Source organism: Phascolarctos cinereus, unplaced genomic scaffold (genome assembly GCF_003287225.1).
Source record: "Phascolarctos cinereus isolate Bilbo 61053 unplaced genomic scaffold, phaCin_HiC Scaffold_1;HRSCAF=81, whole genome shotgun sequence".
NCBI lineage: Eukaryota > Metazoa > Chordata > Mammalia > Diprotodontia > Phascolarctidae > Phascolarctos > Phascolarctos cinereus.
This window is the reverse complement of record NW_027555514.1, coordinates 192,982,993-193,004,882: the sequence shown is the minus strand read 5'-3', so window position 1 is coordinate 193,004,882 and position 21,890 is coordinate 192,982,993. Positions and strand designations below refer to the sequence as shown.

General features: G+C 39.4%; 1 protein-coding gene across 1 annotated transcript in view; it reads right to left on the bottom strand.

The window, feature by feature from the left end:
- Positions 1 to 21,890, bottom strand: part of TSPAN11 (tetraspanin 11) — a 158,915-nt gene that overhangs the window by 56,005 nt on the left and 81,020 nt on the right. Inside the window, exon 3 of the mRNA XM_021001599.2 lies at positions 16,617 to 16,808. Coding sequence (XP_020857258.1) covers positions 16,617 to 16,679 — 63 coding nt within the window. The 5' untranslated portion in view covers positions 16,680 to 16,808. The remainder of the gene's footprint in view (positions 1 to 16,616; positions 16,809 to 21,890) is intronic.

The following is a 21,890-nucleotide window of genomic DNA, read 5'->3' as shown; positions in this document are numbered from 1 at the left end:
ATTCCATTACATTTATCTGCCAGAATTTGTTTGGCCATTCCTTTATCAATAAACACCTACTGTTTCCAATTCTTTGCTATCACAAAGAGTGATACTAGGAACATTTTGATATACATGGGACCTTTAGTTTTGTCTTTGGCTTCCTTGGAATATATGCTTAGCAGACCTTTGGAGTTAATCACTTGTCAGCATCCCAGGGTGGGTTGAATCTTATGAATCAGACCAGTCCCAAGGCTCAAAATGAAGGGAGAGAAGTGGCTCTGGAGGAATATGGAGAATGCGGAGAAGACTGTGGAGGATGGAGGAGAACAGAAGTGTGGCTATAGCTAAAACTATCAATACTGTGTAGGAGAAAACAGGTAGTGAGAGCAAGGAAGGAGTGAGAACAAGGTGGAGATGAGACTCAGCTACAAAAGCTTCTCTAAGCTTAATCTCAATAATATCCCAGGAGTCCCTCTCCCCCTACCTATTTGTGACCAGCTCTCCCAGAGTTATCCTAGGGACTGAAGAAAGTCATTTGCAAAGAAGAAGGTGGTCCCAGAATATCGGGACTCAAAAGAGTGAAGGATATGTTACAGGATTGCTACAGGGATTGCTTAGAGTCTCTCTGCATCAGTGTCCCAATGGGTCATCTTTGATGCCATGAGGGTCATAGATCTTGTTCAACCTTGATAGTCTGAGAGAAAAGAGAATAGGCAACATGTGCTGGAAGAGGGGTCTAGCAATAATGGGCCTACAGAAAGGAAAAGAATGATGGTAAGAATCCCATAGAAAAAAAATTAGAGTACCTGGTAAAGATAATTAAAAACAGAGGTAAAGAAATGAATAATCAAAGAGTCATCTCAATTAAAACATGTTGAAATAAAAGAAATTTGCCTGATTTAGGTAAAAGTGCAACAACGAATCCTGCGAGGCCTCTTAAGATGAAAAGAGAAGTTCTAAGAACCTCTGGAATGGCTCATGAGAATTATCACAGAACTCAGTATGAAAATATCAAAGAAATAAGGAGAAATATATGAGCTCCAGACGAAGAAATGAAAAAGTCTAACAAGAGATAATTTGAAACAGAAGACAGATCATAGATCTAGAAGGGAACTCAGAAGCCATCTAGTTTAACTAGCTATTTTACATACGTGGTACCTGAAGCCTAGAGAGCTTAAATAAAAGTAAGAAGTACCAGAGACAGTATCTGAACCCAGATTCTCTGACTTCTAATTCAATGTTCTTTCCTCTGTACCATGCTTCCTTCTTGGATATGTTCCAAAACAGGATAACCTCTGGAAAAGAGAATCACAGATTTGGAATGCCAAAATGCAGAGGCAGAAGGAAAATTAGTAGAAAAAAAAAGTAAACAAAAGTGGAAGAACATATGAGAGCTATATAAAACAAGATTACTGAACTTACAGATAGGATATGAAGAGATAAGTGAAGGATAAAAACATCAGGAAAAAGAAAACCTGAATTCTACATGTCAACAAATTTTACAAGACTGTTGCCCAGAAATATTAGAAACAGATATCAAAATACAGGTCAAAAGAATATACACAATGGGAACAGAAAAAACCTCAAAACTTAACTCAGCAAGAACATTACAATTAAATTTCAGAATTATGATATCAAACAACAAATTTTCAGGCAGCAAGAAAAAAGAATATTTATATTTGTAAGGAAAATTATTTAGGATCAAAGAGGATTATTCTTTATTAACAAGAAATCAAAGGAAAAATTAGAATGTAATGTTCCAAAAAGCTACATATTGATTGGCCCTCTGAAACATCATATGTTACAAATCTGAATCTATATGTCACAGAAAATGAGATGTCTAGCAAAATGCAAAATTTGAGTCATTACTTCAAAATAACCCAGCAGTGAGTCCAAGCAAACTGCCTAAATACTTTCTGATATGGAAGAACAAGAAATGCAATATTGATTTTCATGTGGCTTGACCTAGAGGGGCCCATAAATGTGGGAAGACAGAGCCCTTCTATTTATTTTATTTTCTTTAAAACACACACACACACACACACACACACACACACTGAGAGTCGTTAATAAGACAGAACATCAACGGGCTAAAGAATTTAAGAAGCGAAATACATACTAATGGGAAAAATCAGCAAGAGAATTAAGAGAAAGAAGTGAATTAATATTTCAGGGACAAAAATCTCGCTAGTAAATCACCATTATAAGTGGCAGAAGAATAAAAAGGAAGCCCACTCAGGTGGGGAGAGAACAAGGTAGGCTAGGGACAGTGGGAAGAGTGGGAGTTTGGTACTTTGAAGAGAAAGGTAACATTCTGATAACATGTTGACATGATCCCACAATGACGAGAGCCAGTGAAGTGGGGTGCTCACAATAAATTAAACTGAAGGTGAGGGGAGATGGAGCATTTTGCTTTTGTTTTCTGTTTCCCATCTCACATAAAAATACAACACCTAATTCTCCCTGTGTTTCTATCACTATCCCATCCATGTAAAATTTTTCAGTGATATTACTTTGTTTTATTTTTTTTTAATATTTTCTTTGTATATCAACTAAATTTCCAAATATATCCCTGCTCCATATGCTACCCAGCAAGTCATCTCTTGTAATAAAGATTAAAAAAAGGAAAGAGGGAAAATAAGTTTAGTTAAGCCAACCTACACATCAGTCTGACAGTATATGCAATATTTCACCCTCTACAATCCCCCAATTCTTCAGTGAAAGGGATTAGAACTGGATTTACACATTTTCTTAACTATTTTCTAGGACCAAGCTTCCCAGGCATAATTATACAACATTCTCTCTCTCTCTTCTCTCTCTCTCTCTCTCTCTCTCTCTCTCTCTCTCTCTCTCTCTCTCTTTCTCCCCTGCCACCCCATGTCTCTGCCTCTGTCTTTTACTCTGTTTCTCTCTCTCTTTTTGAGAGAACAATGTACAAAATGGTCACAAAAATATAAAGGAACACTTTAGAACTCTGATCAATACAGTGTAATGGTAATTTCAGAGGATGTCTGGTTAGTATGCCTAGGTACAGAATTGAGGCATACATTTGCACACAGGTATGATGTGTTAATTTGTTTCATTTGTACTCATTTGTTACAAGGGAGGGTTCTGGGTAGAGGGAGTCATTAAGAAGTTAAAGTGATGGAAAAAATAAAAGAGCACCAATAAAAGATTAAAAAGGAAAAAAAAAGAAGAGAACATCGCAAACCTTAAAGTTCAATGTCAAAATGTCAATCAGTCAACAAGCATTTATTAAGCATTTACTATGTGCTAGGCATTGTGCCAAGCACTGACACAAAGAAATGAAAAAAGGGTGAATGACTATTATTATTATTATTACCTCAGAGGGAGGAAAACACTTTTCAAACCTTAAAATATTATATTGTCGTTGCTGTTCAGTCATTACCCCATTTAGGATTTTCTTGGCCAAGATATTGGAGTGGTTTGCCATTACCTTCTCCAGCTCATTTTACAGATGAGGAAACTGAGGCAAATAGGGTTAAGTGACTTGCCCACAGTCATGTAGCTAGTAAGTGTCTGAGGCTGTATTTGAATTTAGGAAGATGAGTCTTCCTGACTTCAGGTTTGCCGCTCTACTCACTGCTTATCTGCCCAAAGCCATTATATTTATGTAGAAAAGTTCACATGCCTTTAGTGAATGCTCACTATGGAAACACTGATAAATTCAGAGAGGCCAAAATGTGTTTGAGTGAGGGGGGCTTTGGTGGGTGGGGAGGGCAGGACATGAAGGGGAGGAAAAGAGAACACAGATATAGGCCAGGGGGAGAATAAAAATTGAGTTATATTATTGCCATCTGCTGTCTCTATTGAAGGCAATTAGCCACAGTCTACCAAATCTAGTCAGGTGTTACAGCCTGGAGATGTGGGCAACTGTGTGCCTGAGGTTGCAGGGGCCACACAGCTGGTCTTAATAACTAATTATGTGGCAGTCACACAAGACAATGAGATATGTACGCTTGTGCCGGTATTTGAAGGCATGGTAGTAGAAACTAATTTTTGAAAGTGTCAAGTTTGTATGTGGAATTCTGAAATTGAGTATGATTGTAGAGGAAAAGGTGATTCTGGAACATTAAATTGGTGTGAAGAACAGAGGGGGGGAAAGAGAGAGAGAGAGACACACACACACACACACAGACAGAGAGAGAGAAAGAGACAGAGACAGACACACACACACAGAGACACAGAGAGAGAGAGACAGACAGAGACAGAGAGAGAAGCTTGAACCCCTGATGTGTGTACCAGGTGTGTTGCATGTAATGGGAGATAAACTGTATTCTAGGTCTGAGGCCAGCCCTCCATCTTCCCTCCATCCTCTAGTAAAGCTTGTATTGGCGCTGTAGGTTAAAAAAAAAAAAAGAGCCTGATTGAACTTTTCTATTTCAACGGTAAATTTCCGAGCTCCCTGTACTCACTTCACAGGAGAAGAGAGCCCTAGGAAGGGAGATGGGTGGTGGTCACAAGGAGAGCCAGAATTCAGGACTTTATTCCTAAAGCACAGGTCTGATCATGTCACTCCCTTGCTTGTTATAATCAAGTGGTTCCCTATTAACCTTTAGGATTAAGTACAACTTCCTCTGCTGGGCATTTAGAGTCCTTCACAGCCTGGTTCCAACCTTTCTTTCCAGGCTTACAATACATTATTTACCTTCACAAGCTACAGTTCAATCTAACTTATCTCCTTGCTGTTCTTCCCACATGACATTCACCTCCATGCTTCTGTACTCTCCCATACTCAGAACATCCCCTCTCCTTATTTTCCTTCAGATCTCAGCTCAGACATGACCTTTTACACAAATCTTTTCCTGATCACCATAGTTTCTAGTGCTTCTTCCCAAAATGACCTTATATTAATTTTTACATACATTTTGTATCTTTGTGTACATATATATGCTTACACATATGTATATATGTATATACATATTATAAACACACACATATATGTATACGTGTGTGTATGTGTGTGTGTGTGTGTGTATGTGTGTGTGTGTGTGTGTGTTTCTTTCCCAAGAAGTATCATGGCATAGTGGATAGAGAACTGGCCTCAGTGCTAGGTCTAAGTCCTCTCTCTGACACATACTGGCTGTGTAATCCTAAGCAAGTTATTCAACCTCTCAAATCTCTGAGCAGTTGTCTAAGCCTGTAAATTGCAGAGGATAGGTTGATTTGAATTAGTCAGCAAGTTTCTTCATTTGGGAGTTCTCTATACCAATTAAATATCAGGCTTTGATTTGGGACAGTCAGGGTCTAAAAGAGCAGTCTTGCAAATGAGTCCATGCAAAGACTAAAAGGGGGGCCATCTCATTGCCTCCATTACCTGCCTCTTATATCCTGTAATTCCAACAAGCAAACCAAGTCTCAATTAATAATTACTTATTAATAGTGATCATTAATAATTAAAAACTAGTGGTAATAAAAACTCATTATTTTTTCTTTTAAAAAAATTTTATTTATTTATTTTTAGTTTTCAACATTTACTTCCATAAGATTTTGAGTTCCAAATTTTCTCCCCATCTCTCCCCTCCCTGTACCCCAAGATGGCATGTAAATTGACATAGGCTTAACATATACATTCATATTAAATCTATTTTCACATTAGTCATGTTGTAGGATAAATACTTACTAATGGAGAATATTAACTATTAATTCCTGATAAAGATGATTGTTGATATTAATAAGTAATTAATTAGCAATTGAGATCCCTAATTTCCTTATTAGAATTGCAGGATGTAAGAGGTGAGTAATGGAGATGATGAGGTGGTATCCCTTTTAGTCTTTGTGTGGCTTCATTTGCAAATTATAGACCCTGACTATCCACCTCAGGTAGCTCATGCACAGGGAAGGAGCAAGGGGAAGGGGGAAGGAAATAAGCACTCACAAAGTGCACTAGACCACTTCCCCAACCCCTTTTCATTCCAGTGCCCTCCCTGTATTATTTTATTTCCTATTTATCCTGTAAATAATTTGTTTTGTATTTATTTGTTTGCATGTTGTCTCCCTCATTACACTGTAAGCTCTACGAGGGCAGGGATTGTCTTTTGCTTCTTTTTGTATCCCTAGCACTTAGCACAGAACCTGGAACATAGTAGGAGCTTAATAGATGTCTATTGATTGCTTGATTGAGAGACCAAGATTTCATTTCGGCTGACCCAAAGCTGGAGGTGGTGTGACTACAGCCAAGAAGTAGAGCACCATTTATCAGAGAAGCATCCATTGAGATCCAACAGGATCAAGTGGAGACTTAAAGATCAAGATCAGTGGGACCAGTGTGAGGGCTTCAGTGACCTTGCAGCCTGGCAGCATTCGAGGTGTGAGTTGGCCACTGTGTTTCCTGTGTGTGTGCCTATCCATTTAAAAAATCTGTGTGCACCTACTTTTCCCATTGACACTGTGTATTTGTGAGAGATTATTCCCTGGGCTTATGGAGGAGATGTTTTGTTGCTACAGTTTTTTAATGCCATTTTAGTAAATGCCTTTGCTTTGAACTAATTGTGTCCTCTGCCTGACTAACATCAAAGTAAACATACTGGTGGGGGCTTGTAATTTATAGGTTTAGGACTGCAAAATCATAGACTACTTTGAACCATGGTGAATACAGTAATCTTGCCCTAGGAGATCCAATCTGGGAGTACAAGTTCTAGGGGATGGTCCGTAGGGGTGCCAACCTATACATATTGTACACACTGTTTCCTCTAAAAGAAGGTAAGCTCCTTGAGGATAGGGGCTGTTTCATTTTTGTCTCTGTGTCCCCACTGCCTAGCAATTCTAGCTGCTAATAGAATCTTCATAAATGTTTGTTGATTGATGAAAGAGATAAACAGCAGCAGCATGATTATGAATGAATTTATGACAGTGACATCAGTATTATCATGGAACCAGCTCCTTTTCCAGTGGCCTTGGAGGGATGGACAAGGGTGGTAGCAGGCCTGAGGGAGCATTGTGGAGGGGAGGGGATAGATGCTCATTTTGAGAATGATTGAACAATGGAGTCTCCCTGGGCAGACCACATGGGCTACTTCCCCATTCTAGTATCCTATGAGGAGCCAATAATTGTTTAGTACAGGAGGGGGGAACTAAGTCCTTGGGTGGAGCCCCTTGATTGAATTCAAGTTTTACAGAAAAAAAATCCTTTTATTAAGGGGATTTGTTCTGTGAAGTTTAGATTCAGTCAAAGGGCCATACTTGAGGACCTAGAAGGCCACATGTGGCCTTGAGGCTGCAGGTTCCCCACCCCTGGGCTAGTACATCAAAAGCTAACTGTAGAACTTATGGAGTCTACTCTGGAGCCCAAATGGGCTGGAGCCCACCTGGCATAGGCAGCCATCCCAGTGTTGACACTAAAAGATATGAACTGTGCTTCTGGAATGGAGGACTAGAAGTAATGGGTCCTACAGTATCCCTGGGGTGGAGTTCAGATTGGGAGAGATGTGCCAAGGACTAACCAGTAGATTTTAGTGAGGTTGCCATTAGGGGTCAGACAAGGGCCTCGAATTTCCATGATCCATTCATAATGGGCTAGCTCAGGATTATCTTTTCCATGTGTGTGTATGGGTCTAGGATTTTAGCTCATTGGGCAGGACCTTCTATCCCTGCCTAAAGAGTGAACCTTGGCAATGTTGCTTCTTCTCCAGCCTGGACTAATAAGGGTGGGGTACAAACACTCTCCATAACTAGAGTCCAATTCCTAGGTCACTGGAAGGCTGCAAAAGGAATTTGGGAAGTAGGAGGCGTCATCTCGACATCCTGAGACAGCTGAGAGGGGAATTAGGGTGGTCTTACATCAGAGAACAAAGAGAAGAGTCTAAACAGACCCTGGCAGAAGGAAAGGACAAGAAGGGAAGGCTGTGTCTGCTTTTTAGGAGCATGCAGCAGTCAGGATGAAGTCAACCGAGTCTAAAGAAAAAAAGACTGAAGCCCAAGAAACAAGCAGAAACAGAAGAGTTGAAGGTAGAAAACAAAGATAGAGAAAACAAGACTACCTACTCAGCCTTGTCCTATTTCACCATTTCCTGGGCATCTTAAGGAACCTCTGACCTCTGACCTCTGACCAGGTTCTTTCATTATCAGTAAGCTCCGGTGGGGGTACATTTTCTGGATAGAGAGTACACAAGCCCTTCTAAAAGGGCTGAGCAGAATTCCTGTTGACAAGTACTTTAATGCCAGTACCCTGTTTAGGTTCAATGTTAGGATGAAATAAGGCACTTTTAACATGGGTCACTGAACAGTTAACAAAAGATTTACTCATCTCTAATGCCACAATGTTGTTCAATAAGGATATGCTGGTACTTAGCTTTGGTAAGCACAGCTCCCTTCGTCTCTGTGAGGAAACTGGTCAATAGGGCAAGGTGTGGTAACTTGCTTGGGTCTCCGGATATCCACCAAATCAAAAAGGTACAGAAAGGTTGAGTGGGACTTTTTGCAATCAGGTCCTTCTGACTTTTTTTTTTTTGAGGCAATTGGGTTTAGTGACTTGCCCAGGGTCACATAGCTAGGAAGTGTCTGAGGTCTGATTTGAACTCAGGTCCTCCTGACTTCAGGGCTGATGCTCTAAACATTGTGGCACCTAGCTGCACTGGGTGGGACTTTTTAATGCCCTTAGGTAACTAGGAAGCCACTCAAAGTATCTACTCAAAGGAAGAACAGCTCAAATTTTGTTCTATCTCCAGGTCAATTAAATCCCAACTTTATTGACTTTTAGGGAAAATCCAGCCTAACCTATGTTGGGGTGGAGGGTGACGAAAGAGGGAACTCTGGTAGACACTGTCCAACAACACTGTTGATGACAGTACTAATAATAATGTTTCTGATTAAGAAGGGCTTTCCTTTAGGAGTGCAGTAACGGCAATAATGCTAGTCCAAGTATAAGCTAGATGACAAGTTAGGAAGCTTGAAGAGGGCCTTTCCGCATTGTGTGGAACTTTGGAACCAGTAACTTCTAAGGTCACTTGAGAAGTTTATACTTCTATGTTCATTAGCTTATTCTTATATAATGCAATGATTTTTCTTCTAGACCATAAAAGACCTTTCACCTTAATCATCATATATCAATGAAAGAAAGGATTAGATAACACTATCTCCATTTTTAAAATGGAGATATCAATGAATAGAGAGATTAAGTAACTAGTTTCAGGGTGTACTTGGCATGACAGCAGCAAGTTGTGGCTAGAATTCTGGTTTCCCAATTCATAGCACAAGGAATTCGGTGTCCCTCATTTCCAGACCTTTTCTCCTATGAGTAAATTGTAGTTAATTTGACTGAGGAATTCACCATTTTCTTTTTATTCCCTTTAAAAATCTGCTTTCCAGAGTTTCCTCTATGTCCCTAAAAATGCTTTTAAAAAAACAACCCAACTCTAAGAGAGACTCGGAACTTGATTACCCCAAACCATTCATCATTTGGGCAAAGAGACAGAGGCCCCAGGTGTCTGTGTTCAAAGTGTGAATCATGACCTAAAAATATCTTTCCCCTTTGATCAGGATAGCATCTGTCACAGTCATCGGCCTTGGGCTCTGACAGGCTAAATTATCTGGCCTCCCTTGCACCACTGGCTCTAAAAAAGATCTGGTGTGAATAATTTAAATCCCATCCCCTTTCTCTCCTCTGTCGATTGCAGAAGTTGAGCTGATCATCATTTCAGCACCAGCTCTGATGTACTATTCTTGTCCCCTAATATATTTCCTTCTGGGGAAAGTGACTTTGAGGGGCTGCAGATGAGCCAAAAGGGTGTTAGATAAGGAAAGTCAGCATGAATTTGTGTAGTTATAGCTCTGAGACATTTGCTCTTTTTTTCTTTCTCACAGAGAATTTCATGATTAGGAGTCTAAGAGGTCACTGACTCTAAACCATTCCCCTAAAGAGGAAACCATTCTGCAACATCCCTGACAAGTGGTCAGCTATCCTTTGTTGCAAGATCTCAGGTGAGGGGGAGCTCCTGAGGCAGCCCGTTCCATTTTTGGAATTATTAGTGTTTCAAATTATTAGAGGATCTTTCATTACATCAAGCTGAAATCTCTGAAATTTCCACCCATTACTTCTGGTTTGGACCTTTGGGGCCAAACAGAATGAGTCTAATTTCCCCTTCCATGTGGCAGTACTTAAAATATTTAAAGACAGCTTACCAGGTTCTTCCTAACTTTTCTCATCTCCATTGTAAACACCGCAGGTCATTCAATTGAACTTCACCTTAAAATCTTTCCCCATTTTTGTTGTACTCCTCTGGGTACTCTTCCCAGAGTGTGGTTCATGGAACTGGACACAACATTTCGGATATGGTCTGATTTGGGAAGATTTGGTAAAGCCAAACTCCTGCCTTCTTAGATACAAGGAAGATTATGTGTCTTCCTAACGCTTCCTAGACACTGGATCCTATGAATTTCAATGCAGCCTAAGATTCCGTTAGTTTTATTGGGCAGCCATATCACACTGTTTACTCATATTGAACTAGTAGGCCACTGAAAGCCCCAGGTTCTTTTCAGATGATCTGCAGTCTAGTCACATCTCTCCTAGCTTGTATTTGTGAAGTTTATTTTTTGAACCCAAGTATAAGAGTTTACATTTACCCTAATTAAATATCACCTTATTAGATCTGACTCAACATTTTGCCCTATTGAAAATTTTTGGATCCTGACTGTCATCTAGGGTGTTAGCTATACCTCCGAGCTTTGTGACATTAGCGAATTTGTTAAATATGCCATCTGTACCTTTCTCCTGGGAGGCTAGGTAGTGCAGTGGATAGAGTGCTGGGCCTGGAGTCAGGAAGATACATCTTCCTGAGTTCAAATCTGACCTTAGACATTTACTAGCTGTGTGACCCTGGGCAAGTCACTTAATTCTGTTTGCCTCAGTTTCCTCATTTGTAAAATAAACTGGAGAAGGAAGTGGCAAACCACTCCAGTATTTTTGCCAAGAAAACCCCAAATGGGGTCATGAAGAGTTGGCCATGACTGAAATGATTGAACAACAACATACCTTTCTAAAAGTAACTGACAAAAATGTTAAACATCATAGAACTAAGCAAGGATCCTTGAGGCCCTTCACTAGTGACCGCCTTTGAAGCTGAAGTCAAGCCATTAACGACTTCACTTCACATCTAGCCATTCAGTCACTTCTAACAATTCTCCATCTTTCCCATAAGATTTGCAAGAGACTTTGTCAAATTGCCTGCTCTACTGGTTTAATAATCCTGTCAAAAAAGAAATAGTGTTAGCCTGGCCTGACCTGCTCCTGATGAAGCCATACCCACTCTCTGTGATTGCGGCTTTCTTTTCTATATGTTCACTAACTTTCCCTTTAATAACTTGGAATTTGGCCAGGATTTGAAATCAAGCTCACTGAGCTTTGTGATTTGATTTCATAAAGGGCAGTTAAGTGCTTCCATTCTGTCTTTCTATTTCTCTTGGGCTTCAACTCCCCATTAGCCAATTTTGTGCTTTCCATCTTTAAGATATTTTCCTTAGCAGAAATAAGAAGTAAAATAATAACGAGTGGAGTAACTCTGCATTCTCCTTATCATTTATTATCACATTGTCCTGTCTATTCTGTGCAATGGTTCTTTTCCTGCTTTGATCTTCCCCTTTCCCTCAATACACTTGATCCCCCTTTTTTTGTCTTTAGAACTTCTCACCAGCCTCAGGTCATTCTAAGCTTTAGACTTCCTGATGGGATTCTTAGAGAATTATGCCATTCTTCTGCAGAGACAAGACAGGGACAGAGACAGACTGAATCAATGGAGGTAATTCCAAGGAGTGTGATCTGGCAGCAAAGAAGCAATCCAATGGTAGACTCCAGAGAGCATTATCCTTGACAGTCAGGAGGTGGGCTACCAAGGCCTGGTTGAGTGACCTACCTAGTGAAGACACTGTGCCTTGTAGGGAACAGTGTGAGGATATCACAAGTATATAGGGGCCCTATGGTACGTGAGCAGCTTTGGCTACAAGCGTTCCATATAGGCGTGCCTTACTACCAGTTTGTGCCTACATTGATGTTGTATTTATTTTTGAGAGAGTGGGCCCCAATTCTTACTGTCTTCTTTGTAAATGCTTTTGCTTTGAACTAATTGTGTCTCCTGGCTCACTATGGAAAGTAAACACCATTGGAACTCATGAGCTATGGTTTTAAGAGTGTTTGCCCACAGAGTACTTTGAACATGAGGTAATAGCTATCTCTCTGGGGGACCCAACCTACAGCCTACAAGTGTAAGTCTTGGGGTTGGGTGGGGTGTAGCATCCAGATGGGATGCTATAGTGGTTTCTTGGCTATGGCAAAAAAGACAAACACTGTATGTCCCTGGCATGTTACTGAAAAATTCTGCCTGATCTCTATGCTTCCTGAAGATATCAGTCTTTGGTTGTTTTTACAAGTAGTTCTTATGGTCAACTCCCCTGGAAAACTGACATTTATGATTCTGCCATTAGTTGTGATTTTTGGACAAAGCATATCTTGCCCCTTCTTAGGGCCTCATTGTCCTCATTTACAAATTGAAAATGTTGTTGTTGTTCGTCCTTCATTTTCAAAGTGGACCAATGACATCATGGGGTGATGTCTTGAGTCACGTATTAATTATATTTAAGTGAGGTAGAATTGCACAAAGTTGTCAGCCTCACTCTCTTTTCGTGAGTCATTGAAGTCCAGTGTCAGGACAAAAGTTAAGATGACTGGTGATGACCTGGGATGCAGCAGATAACCTTAGCATCTTGGATGACTGACTAAGCTCTAAAGCACTCCATAGCCCCTTCCAAAAAAGTAGATTATCTAGTTGCTCTCAATGAGTACAATTCCAAAATTTTGTACAAAACCACAAAATGAGAGTCTATGACTAGATAATTGACAGCAGCTCAAGTAATCTATGCTTCTTTGTGATTTGCCAAAGATTACATCATAAGTCAATGATGGAGAGAAGACTAGAACCTACATACAACTGTTAATGTCATGCTCCTTCCACATCCTGACATTAGATCAGCTGTTTAAACCAAACAGCTAATCTCATCTTTACCCAAACTGGAAGAACATCACACAAATGCCTTCTCTTCTCCTACTCTAAGGTTAAAGTACACACATACATATACACATATATACATACATACACACACATATATCTATCTTAATCTCGGATCTCTAAGATGAAGGATGCAACAAAGAGATCAATAACCTTCATCATTCTCCTTTGCGCCTTCTCTTTCCCCCTCCCCTGTTCAGTATCTGCAGGTGAACTTGGGGTCTGGAAACTTTGGCTAAACCTCGGCCACTCATTTACTAGTTGTATGACTTTGGGTGCCTCTGTGAGGCCAGATCCTTCCATTGTTCACTGAGAAGTCTGGAGTAGATGGTCTCTAAGCTTCCTTCTGGCTCGGACAATGTGATGCTGTCATTCTGTGACCGACAGCCTGAGAAGATCGTGAAAAGGGTAGAACCACACACAGAGTCAGCATCTCTAGCTGATGGACTCACACAGAGGGTGGTGATGTCTCACCATATCAAGGAAATGTAGAAGGGAATGCTTAGAATAAGAATCAGAAGGGGGTTCTTGGCAAATGGAACAGAGAGCTTGGGTTTCAGGGCTTCCCCAAGAAGATATCTCCACGATGTTTCATGAACACCTGTGGATGCTAATTATTAAGAAGAATGCTGCCTTAAGTTTTTCATCCCTTTTCTACTTGGGCTCAAAGAATTCTTACCCACTCACTGTTCTTCATCTTCTATATAATGATAATAGCTCATGTGTATAAAACACCTATAACTTAGAAAAACATTTTCCTTGAAACAGCCCTATGAAAGCCCCCTTTGATGGATGGGAAAACCATGGCTCCATAAGTTCAATGACAAATAGAGTGTGGGACCAGATTCCAGTGTCATTTCCTCTCTACCATCTCACTTCCATCACCACCATCCCAACGGATTTTCATTCCCATATTAAGAATGAGGGAAAGGGAGGCACACAAAGGAAAGGGTCTTTCCCAAATTCACATGGTGAGTCAACAGGTCTCCTCCTTCCCAGGCCTATACTTTAGCCATTCAGGAAGGTCTTTCTGGGGCTAGCCTGAATCACTTCCAGTGTGGTTTTTTTGTTTTGTTCTTCAACAAGACTGGTAGGCCACCACCCTTTGTATAGTATTCTTTACCCCCACACCCCCTTCGCCTTCCCTTTTTCAGATTCATCAGACTCTGTTTCTTAAAGCCACCTTCCTTTTACATCCCAAGTGTATTTGGCTCCTGAAGCTGCTGTCCTCTCAGATCCCAAGTACATTTGGGACTTCAGTTGCCTTGGCAATTTTATGGGGTAAATTTGCCCCTCCTAAGATCCTAATTCCCTCAGTGGAAGACAGGAGGCAGCATAAGGCCATCTGCCTGCAGGAACCCTAAGTGCAATGGATTTGAACCAAAGCTCACATTTTCCAAGTACATGCATCTGTTTTTTCTCGCTGCATGCTGAGAAATGATGTACCAGTTACTTTAGAGAAATTGAGTTTGCACAAGTCTTATCCTTCCATTAGATTACAAGGCAGAGAGAAGAGGGAGATCCCAGAGGGTCTGACTCAGCAGCTGAACTGAGTGCTGTAGTCTCTACCAAACACCAGTTTCCCAAAGCATGGCCCTCGGAGCCAGGATCTAGCTGACTTTAGTGAAGAGGAGGGGTCCATTGCACACCTGCATTTCAGAAGAAAATTATATCTGCTGTGAATTATTGGTCACCAGAGGCTTGGAATTTCATGGTAACAGGTGATATTCCTATTAGCTTTGCCCAAGAGAAGTGGTTTCCTTATCACCAAGTAGCTCTGCTGCAGAGGAATGGAGTTGGTCATAGTCATGGGGTTGGGGTAGGTAAGAGAGGACACTAATGAACAAAGGCCCACCCATCATGTGTTTCACACATCTTGGCCCTGCTCCTTCAGAGTCGAATTTACCATCCCTTCCAAATGGTAGAGAAATAAACCCTAGGATTCTTTTATATTCACAACTTTTAAAATGGTATCAGTTTTTCAGCAGGTAGAACATAGCAACAATAGGAAGAAGAACCTCTCTGATCTTTCCTGCCCTTTACCCATCATTCTCACCTTCCTCTGGCCTTTTGCTCATAGATGGGGACTGGTGGGGAGTTATTTTATCCTCCAAGCCCCTCTTCCTGTTATCTCACCTCCATGAAGCCTTGCCAGACTACTTTAGTCCATAGCATTTGACCTCCTTACTGAACAATCCCCTCAGCAATTAATCATATAGCATCACACGACCTGACCTTTCCTGTGCTGTCAACTTCTGCTGTTATTTAACTTTACATGTGTGTCTGACCTTGTACAAATCAATTCCCCTAATTAGGCCAAATTTTCTATCATGGGGAGATGGAGCAGGAGAGGTTCGATTTCACGATCTCTAAGGTCCTTCCTAGTCCTAACATGCAATTAGTCTATGATTCTTAGCTCCTCAGCTGCATGGTAAGCTTTTCATCTTTGCCTTCGCTGGGGAGCCTAATTTGGTGCCTGGAATATAGTCAGTAGCCCAGAAATACTTGCCAACTGATTTCTGCTTTCCCTTTTGATTTTAGTAAAGAGGGATCTTATAAATTGTTGGGGGAGAGGGGCTGATCAGTATATCTGGGATGTAGCACCTCAGAAGATAATAAAGATAAGACTTAAAAATTGTATCCTCTGTGTAATACTGTCCACCAGAGGCTTTGAACCTTTATTGGAATACGTGATGGGTTGTAACAAAACAAATGCCTAAGTGTCATGAAGAATGGAGGCATCAGAATATGTGAACTTATATAAGGTCACATTAAAAGGAGACTCTTATTTGTTCCCTTCTGAGTGTTGGGCCATAGGCAACCACCTGTCATGTTTACCCCTAGTTCCAGTTATGGGGAAAACCTTGGCACTGAGCAAAGATAGGCTAGGCAAAAGCCTAGAGCAAGGAGAGACTTATGCAAAGCCAGAAGATCGCTGAGGAACTGGTTTGATTCTCTAAGGAAAAGATGTTTAATTTCAGCCTGACAGCCCTACCCTGTGAAGAAGGATCATCGATAAAAAGCATTAATGGTTCAGTTGTGTCTGACTCTTTGCTATCCCATTTGGGGTTTTCTTGGCAAAGATATAGGAGTGGTTTGTCATTTCCTTCTCCAGTTCATTTGACAGATGAGGAAACTGAGGAAAAGAAGGTTAAGTGACTTGCCCAGGGTCACACAGCTAAGTAAGTGTCTAAGGTCAGATTTGAACTCAGGAAGATAAGTCTTCCTAACTCCAGGCCCAGCATTCTATCTACTGCACTATCTAGCTGCCTACTATGTGACTGTAGGCAAGTTACATCTCTGTACCTTCATTTGCAAAGTCTGCAGTTAGACTAGTCAGTCTCTCATACAGCAAAGTTAACATAGTAGAAAGACCACTGGACTGAGAGGTAAAAAACCTAGGTTGTTGGCTCTGCTGTTTGCTACTTGCGTAACCTTCGGTAAAGTCACTTTATTCCTGTTGGCCTTAGTTTCCTCATCTGTAAAATAAGTAGATGATCTCTAAGGTCCCTTCCTAGAGCCTACAGTTCTAAGTTTCAGCTCTGATTTGATGACCTCCCTACCGCCCTTTGGTGGGATTTTCCCACCCTGGACCGAAGAAAGTACCCCAGGACTTACTGTGGAGAGGCAGCTCTTTTGCTCCCTGAGGACAGCACAGAATCCCAAGAAACCAGTCATCATCACCAGAGCTCCTGCAAAGATGAGGATGTAGGCCGATGTGACAAAGGTGCTGGAGGCCAAGACACTCAGGTAGCCACTTTTCTCCACCAGGGTCCAGGTGCCCACAGCCAGGACAGCTGCTCCACCCACCTAAGGGAGAGAGAGAGAGAGAGAGAGGGAGAGAGGCAATAAGGTTAGGAGTAGGAACAATATGTACAAAGGATTCCTGCCCATGCATGCTAGACTATTTTTTCCCCCTTCAAAGATATTGAAACCAACCTCAAGATTTGGCCCAGGGGACTAAGATTTGAATTATCAATATAGCATCCAGGTGGCTTAAGTATAAAAGCTATCACTGAAGAAGTCAGAAACTCCTTCCTTGACTATGGCAATTTCAAAAGCAGGGAAGCTACAATCAGCAGAAGCAATGCTGTATCCCTGCTGAATAGTTTTGCCATGTTATGACTATAGAAACTTGCTTTTGTTAACTCTTATCTAGCCTGTGAGTGTCTCATTTTGTTACAGTCCCAAACCTGAACTGCAGACTGACTGAGGTAGGCCTCAAATACAATAGGGATTAGACATATGGAAAGACATAGAGCATAAAGGCAGGCAGCAATGGCCAGTGGGCTCGTAATATGGGCTTTTAAAAGTCCAAATAAACAAATGAGTCTGGAGTGTGGAGCCCAATTCATCTAATTACTGGGAACAATGATGTCTACCTGGTGGTGGAAAGAGCTTTGGAGAAGAACGGGCTTTCTATCTTTATTCTTTCACTTAATAGTTCTGTGACATTGGACACACCACTTAACTTTGCCAGGCCCACTTTCTTCACCTGTAAAAATGAGAGGATTAGACTAGATGACCTTTCAGGTTCCTTAGAGCTCTAATACCCTATAATGATGTTAAGTTTGCAAATCAAATACATTTACTTAATTGGGCTTCATACTTTTTTTTTTTTTTGGTGAGGCATTTGGGATTAAGTGACTTGCCCAGAGTCACACAACTAGTGAGTGTAATGTGCCTGAGGCTGGATCTGAATCCAGGTCCTCCTGACTCCAGGGCCAGGGCCGCCCCAATTGGGCTTCATAATACGGAATTTTGGAATTGGAAGGACCTCAAGAGACCATCTTCTCTAACAAGCACCCAGTCAACAATCCCCTCTACAATATACTTGAAAAGTGGTTCATCCAGTCTCTACCAGAAGGCTTCCTGTAACAGAAAACCTACTACCTCTCAAGGCATTAGTCCATACTTTTTGGATAGCTGTACTTATTTTTTAAAATACATTTTTATTTATTTCATTAGATATTTCCCAATTACATGTAAATTTTTTTAACATTCATTTAAAAAAAATTGAGTTCCAAATTCTCTTCTTTTCTATTCTTCCCCTTGCCTTGAGAAGGTAAGCAATTTGATATCTATTCTATATACGAAGTCATACAAAACATATTTCCATGTTAGCTTTGCAAAAGAAAACACAGACAAGAAATAAAACAAGAAAAATAAAGAAACTTTAAAAACTATGTTTCAACCTGCATTCAGATTCATCAGTTCTCTCTCTGGAGGTGGATGACATTTTTCATCATAGGTCCTCTGGAATTGTCTTGGATCATTGTCTTGATCAGAGTAGCTAAATCTTTCATGGTCAATCGTCCTTACAATTTTGCTATTGTAAAATGTTCTCCTGGTTCTGCTCACTTCATTTGGCATGAGTTCATCTAAGTCTTCACAGGTTTTTCTGAAGTCATGCTGTTCATCATTTCTTATAGTCCAATAATACTTCATCACAATCATATACCATAACTTGCTCCCCAATTGATGGGTATGCCTTTAATTTTGAATTCTTTTCCACTACAAAAAGCTGTTGTAATTATTTTTGTACAAATAGGTCCTTTTCCCTTTCCTTTGATCTCTTTGGGATACAGACCTGGAAGAGCTATTGCTGGATCAAAGGGTATGCACAATTTTAAAGCCCTTTGGGCATAGCTCAAGTTGTTCCCCAGAATGGTTGGACTCCACTATCACAACTCCACTATCAGCACACAAGTGACCCATTTTCCCCCCACATTCCCTGAAACATTTGTCATTTTTCTCTTCTGTCATGTTAGCTAATCTGAGAGGTATGAGGTAGTATCTCTTATTCATTTTAATTTGCATTTTTCTAATGCAAATTAAAGCATTTTTAAAAATGTGACTATTGATAGCTTTTATTTCTTTTTCTGAAAATTTCCTATTTTTTGACCATTTATCAACTGGGTTCCATACATATTTGAGAAATGAGGCCTTTATCAGAAAAACTTGCTGTGAAAATTTCCCCCTATTTTCCTTCTAGTTTTGGCATATTGGTTTTGTTTGTGCAAAAGATTTTAAATTTCATGTAATCAAAATTATCTATTTTGCTTCCTGTGATCCTCTATATCTCTTATTTAGTCATAAACTCTTCCCTTATCCTATAGATCTGACAGGTATATTTTTCTATGCTCTCCTAATTTACTTTTGATGTCACCCTTTATGTCTAAATCCTTTATCTATTTTGACCTTATATTGGTATACAGTGTAAGATGTTGGTCTGTGTCTATTTTCTGCCAAACTGCTTTCCAGTTTTTCCAGCAATTTTTGCCAAATGTTGAGTTCTTGCCCCCAAAGCTTGTATTTTTAGATTTATCTAGATTACTATAGTCATTTCCTACTATGTATTGCATACATAATCTAGTCCACTGATCCACCACTGTATTTCTTAGCCAGTACCAGGTTGTTTTGATGCTAACTACTTTGTAATATAGTGTGAAATCTGGAATTGCTAGGCCACTATCCTTTATATTTTTAAAAACTGATTTCTTTGGTATTTTTGACCTTTTGTTCTAGCTGAATGTTGTTATTATTTTTTCTAGCTCTATAAAATAATTTATGGTAGTTTGGTTGTTATGGAAGTGAATAAGTAAATTAACTTAGGTAAATTGTCATTTATTATATTGGATTGGCCTATTCATAATCAATTATATTTTCTCCAATCTGTCTTTATTTGTGTGAAAAGTATTTTGTAATTGTGTTCACATAATCCCTGGGTTTGTCTTGGAGGAAAGACTCTCAAGTAATTTTATATTGTCTGCAGTTATTTTAAGTGGAATTTCTCTTTCTATATCCTCCTGCTAGGTTTTGTTGGTAGGATATAGAAATGCTGATGTGAGTTTATTTTATATCCTATGACTTTGCTGAAGTTGTTAATTACTTCAGTAATTCAATCAATTTCAATAGATTCTCTAGGATTCTCTAATTCTACCATCATATTATCTGCAAAGAGTGACAGTTTTGCTTTCTCATTGCCTATTCTAATTCCTTCAATTTCTTTTCCTTGTCTTACTGCTATAGTTAGTATTTCTAGTACAATATTGAATAATAGTGGTGCCAATAGTCATCCTTGCTTCACCCTGATCTTATAAGGCTTCAAGTTTATCCATATTACAGGTAGTGCCTGCTCTTGGTTTTAGACAGATACTCCATTTGTTCCTATACTTTCTAGTGTTTTTAATAGGAATGGGTGATGTATTTTGTCAAAGGCTTTTTCTGCATGGATTGATAAAATTATATGATTGTTGTTCTTATTATTGATATGGTTAATTATGTTCATATTTTTCCTAATATTGAACCAGCCCTGCATTCCTGGTATAAATCCCACCTAGTCATAGTGTATGATCTTTGTGACATATTGCTGTTATCTCTTTGCTAGTATTTTATTTAAAATGTTCTCATTGATATTCATTAAAGAAATTGGTCTATAGTTTTCTTTCTCTGTTTTGACTCTTCCTAGTTTAGATATCAGTGCCATATATTGTGTCATAAAAGGAATTTGGTAGGAATCTTTCTTAACCTATTTTTTTTCAAAGTTTATATAGTTAGCCAAAATAGCTCCTGATAACTGCTTTAATTTCATCTTCATTGGTGGTGAATTCACCTTTCTTCATTTTTGATACTGGGAATTTGGTTCTCTTTTTTTTTTTAAATCAAATTAACCAATGGTTGATTTATTTTATTGGCTTTTTCGTAAAACCAGCTCCTACTTTTATTTATTAGTTCAGTGATTGTTTTTAACTTTCAATTTTATTAATCTCTTCTTTGATTTTCCAGGATTTCTATTTTGGCATTCAATTGAGTAATTTTAATTTGTTCTTTTTCTGTTTTTATTTTTTTTAGCAGCATGACTAATTCATTGATCTGCTCTTTCTCTCTTTTATTGATGCATGCATTTAGAGATATAAAATTTCTCTTAAGTACCGCTTTGGCTGCCTACCACAGATTTTGGAATATTGTCTCATTGTTGTTATGCTCATTAATGAAATTATTGATTGTTTCTATGTTTGTTCTTTGACCCACTTATTCCTGAGGATTAGATCATTTAGTTTTAATTAATTTTTAATCTATGCTTCCAGGGCCTTTAATGAATGTAATTTTTATTGCATTATGGTCTAAAAAGGGTGAATTTAATATTTATGCTTTTCTACATTTGGTTGTGAGGCTTTTATGCCCTAATACATGATCAATTTTTGTGAAGGTTCCTTATATAGCTAAAAAAAAAGATATACTCTTTTCTATTCCCATTCAGTTTTCTCTAGAGATCTATCATATCTAACTCTTCTAAGGTTCTATTCATCTCCTTGACTTCTTTCTTATTTATTTTATAGTTAGATTTATCTAGCTCTGAGTAGGGAAAGCTGAGGTCCTCCACTAGTAAGTTTTACTGTTTCCTCCAGAAGTCATTTAACTTTTCCTTTACAAATTTGGATGCTATGCTATTTGGTGTGTGTGTGTGTGTGTGTGTGTGTGTGTGTGTGTGTGTGTCTGTTTTGAAGCATAACAGATTCTGCTACAACCCCTTATTTGAATTTTGTGTGTGTCTTTCTGTTTCAAGCATGTTCCTTGTAAACAACATATTGTTGGAGTCTGGCTTCTGATCTATTCTGCTATTCACTTCTGTTTTATGGGTGAGTGCATTCCACTCACATTCACAGTTATGATTACTAACTGTGAATTTCCCTCTATCTTATTTTCTTTTGTTTATCCTTCTCTCCCTCTTTTTTCCTGCCCCTCTTCTAAAGTCTGTTTTGCTTCTCACCACTGCCTTCTTTTATCTGCCCTCCTTTTTAATCACATCATTTCCCTCTCTTATCCCTTTCCCTTTTCCCTGTTGGGAAAAAAATAGGTTTATATTACCAGTTGAGTGTGTGTGTGTGT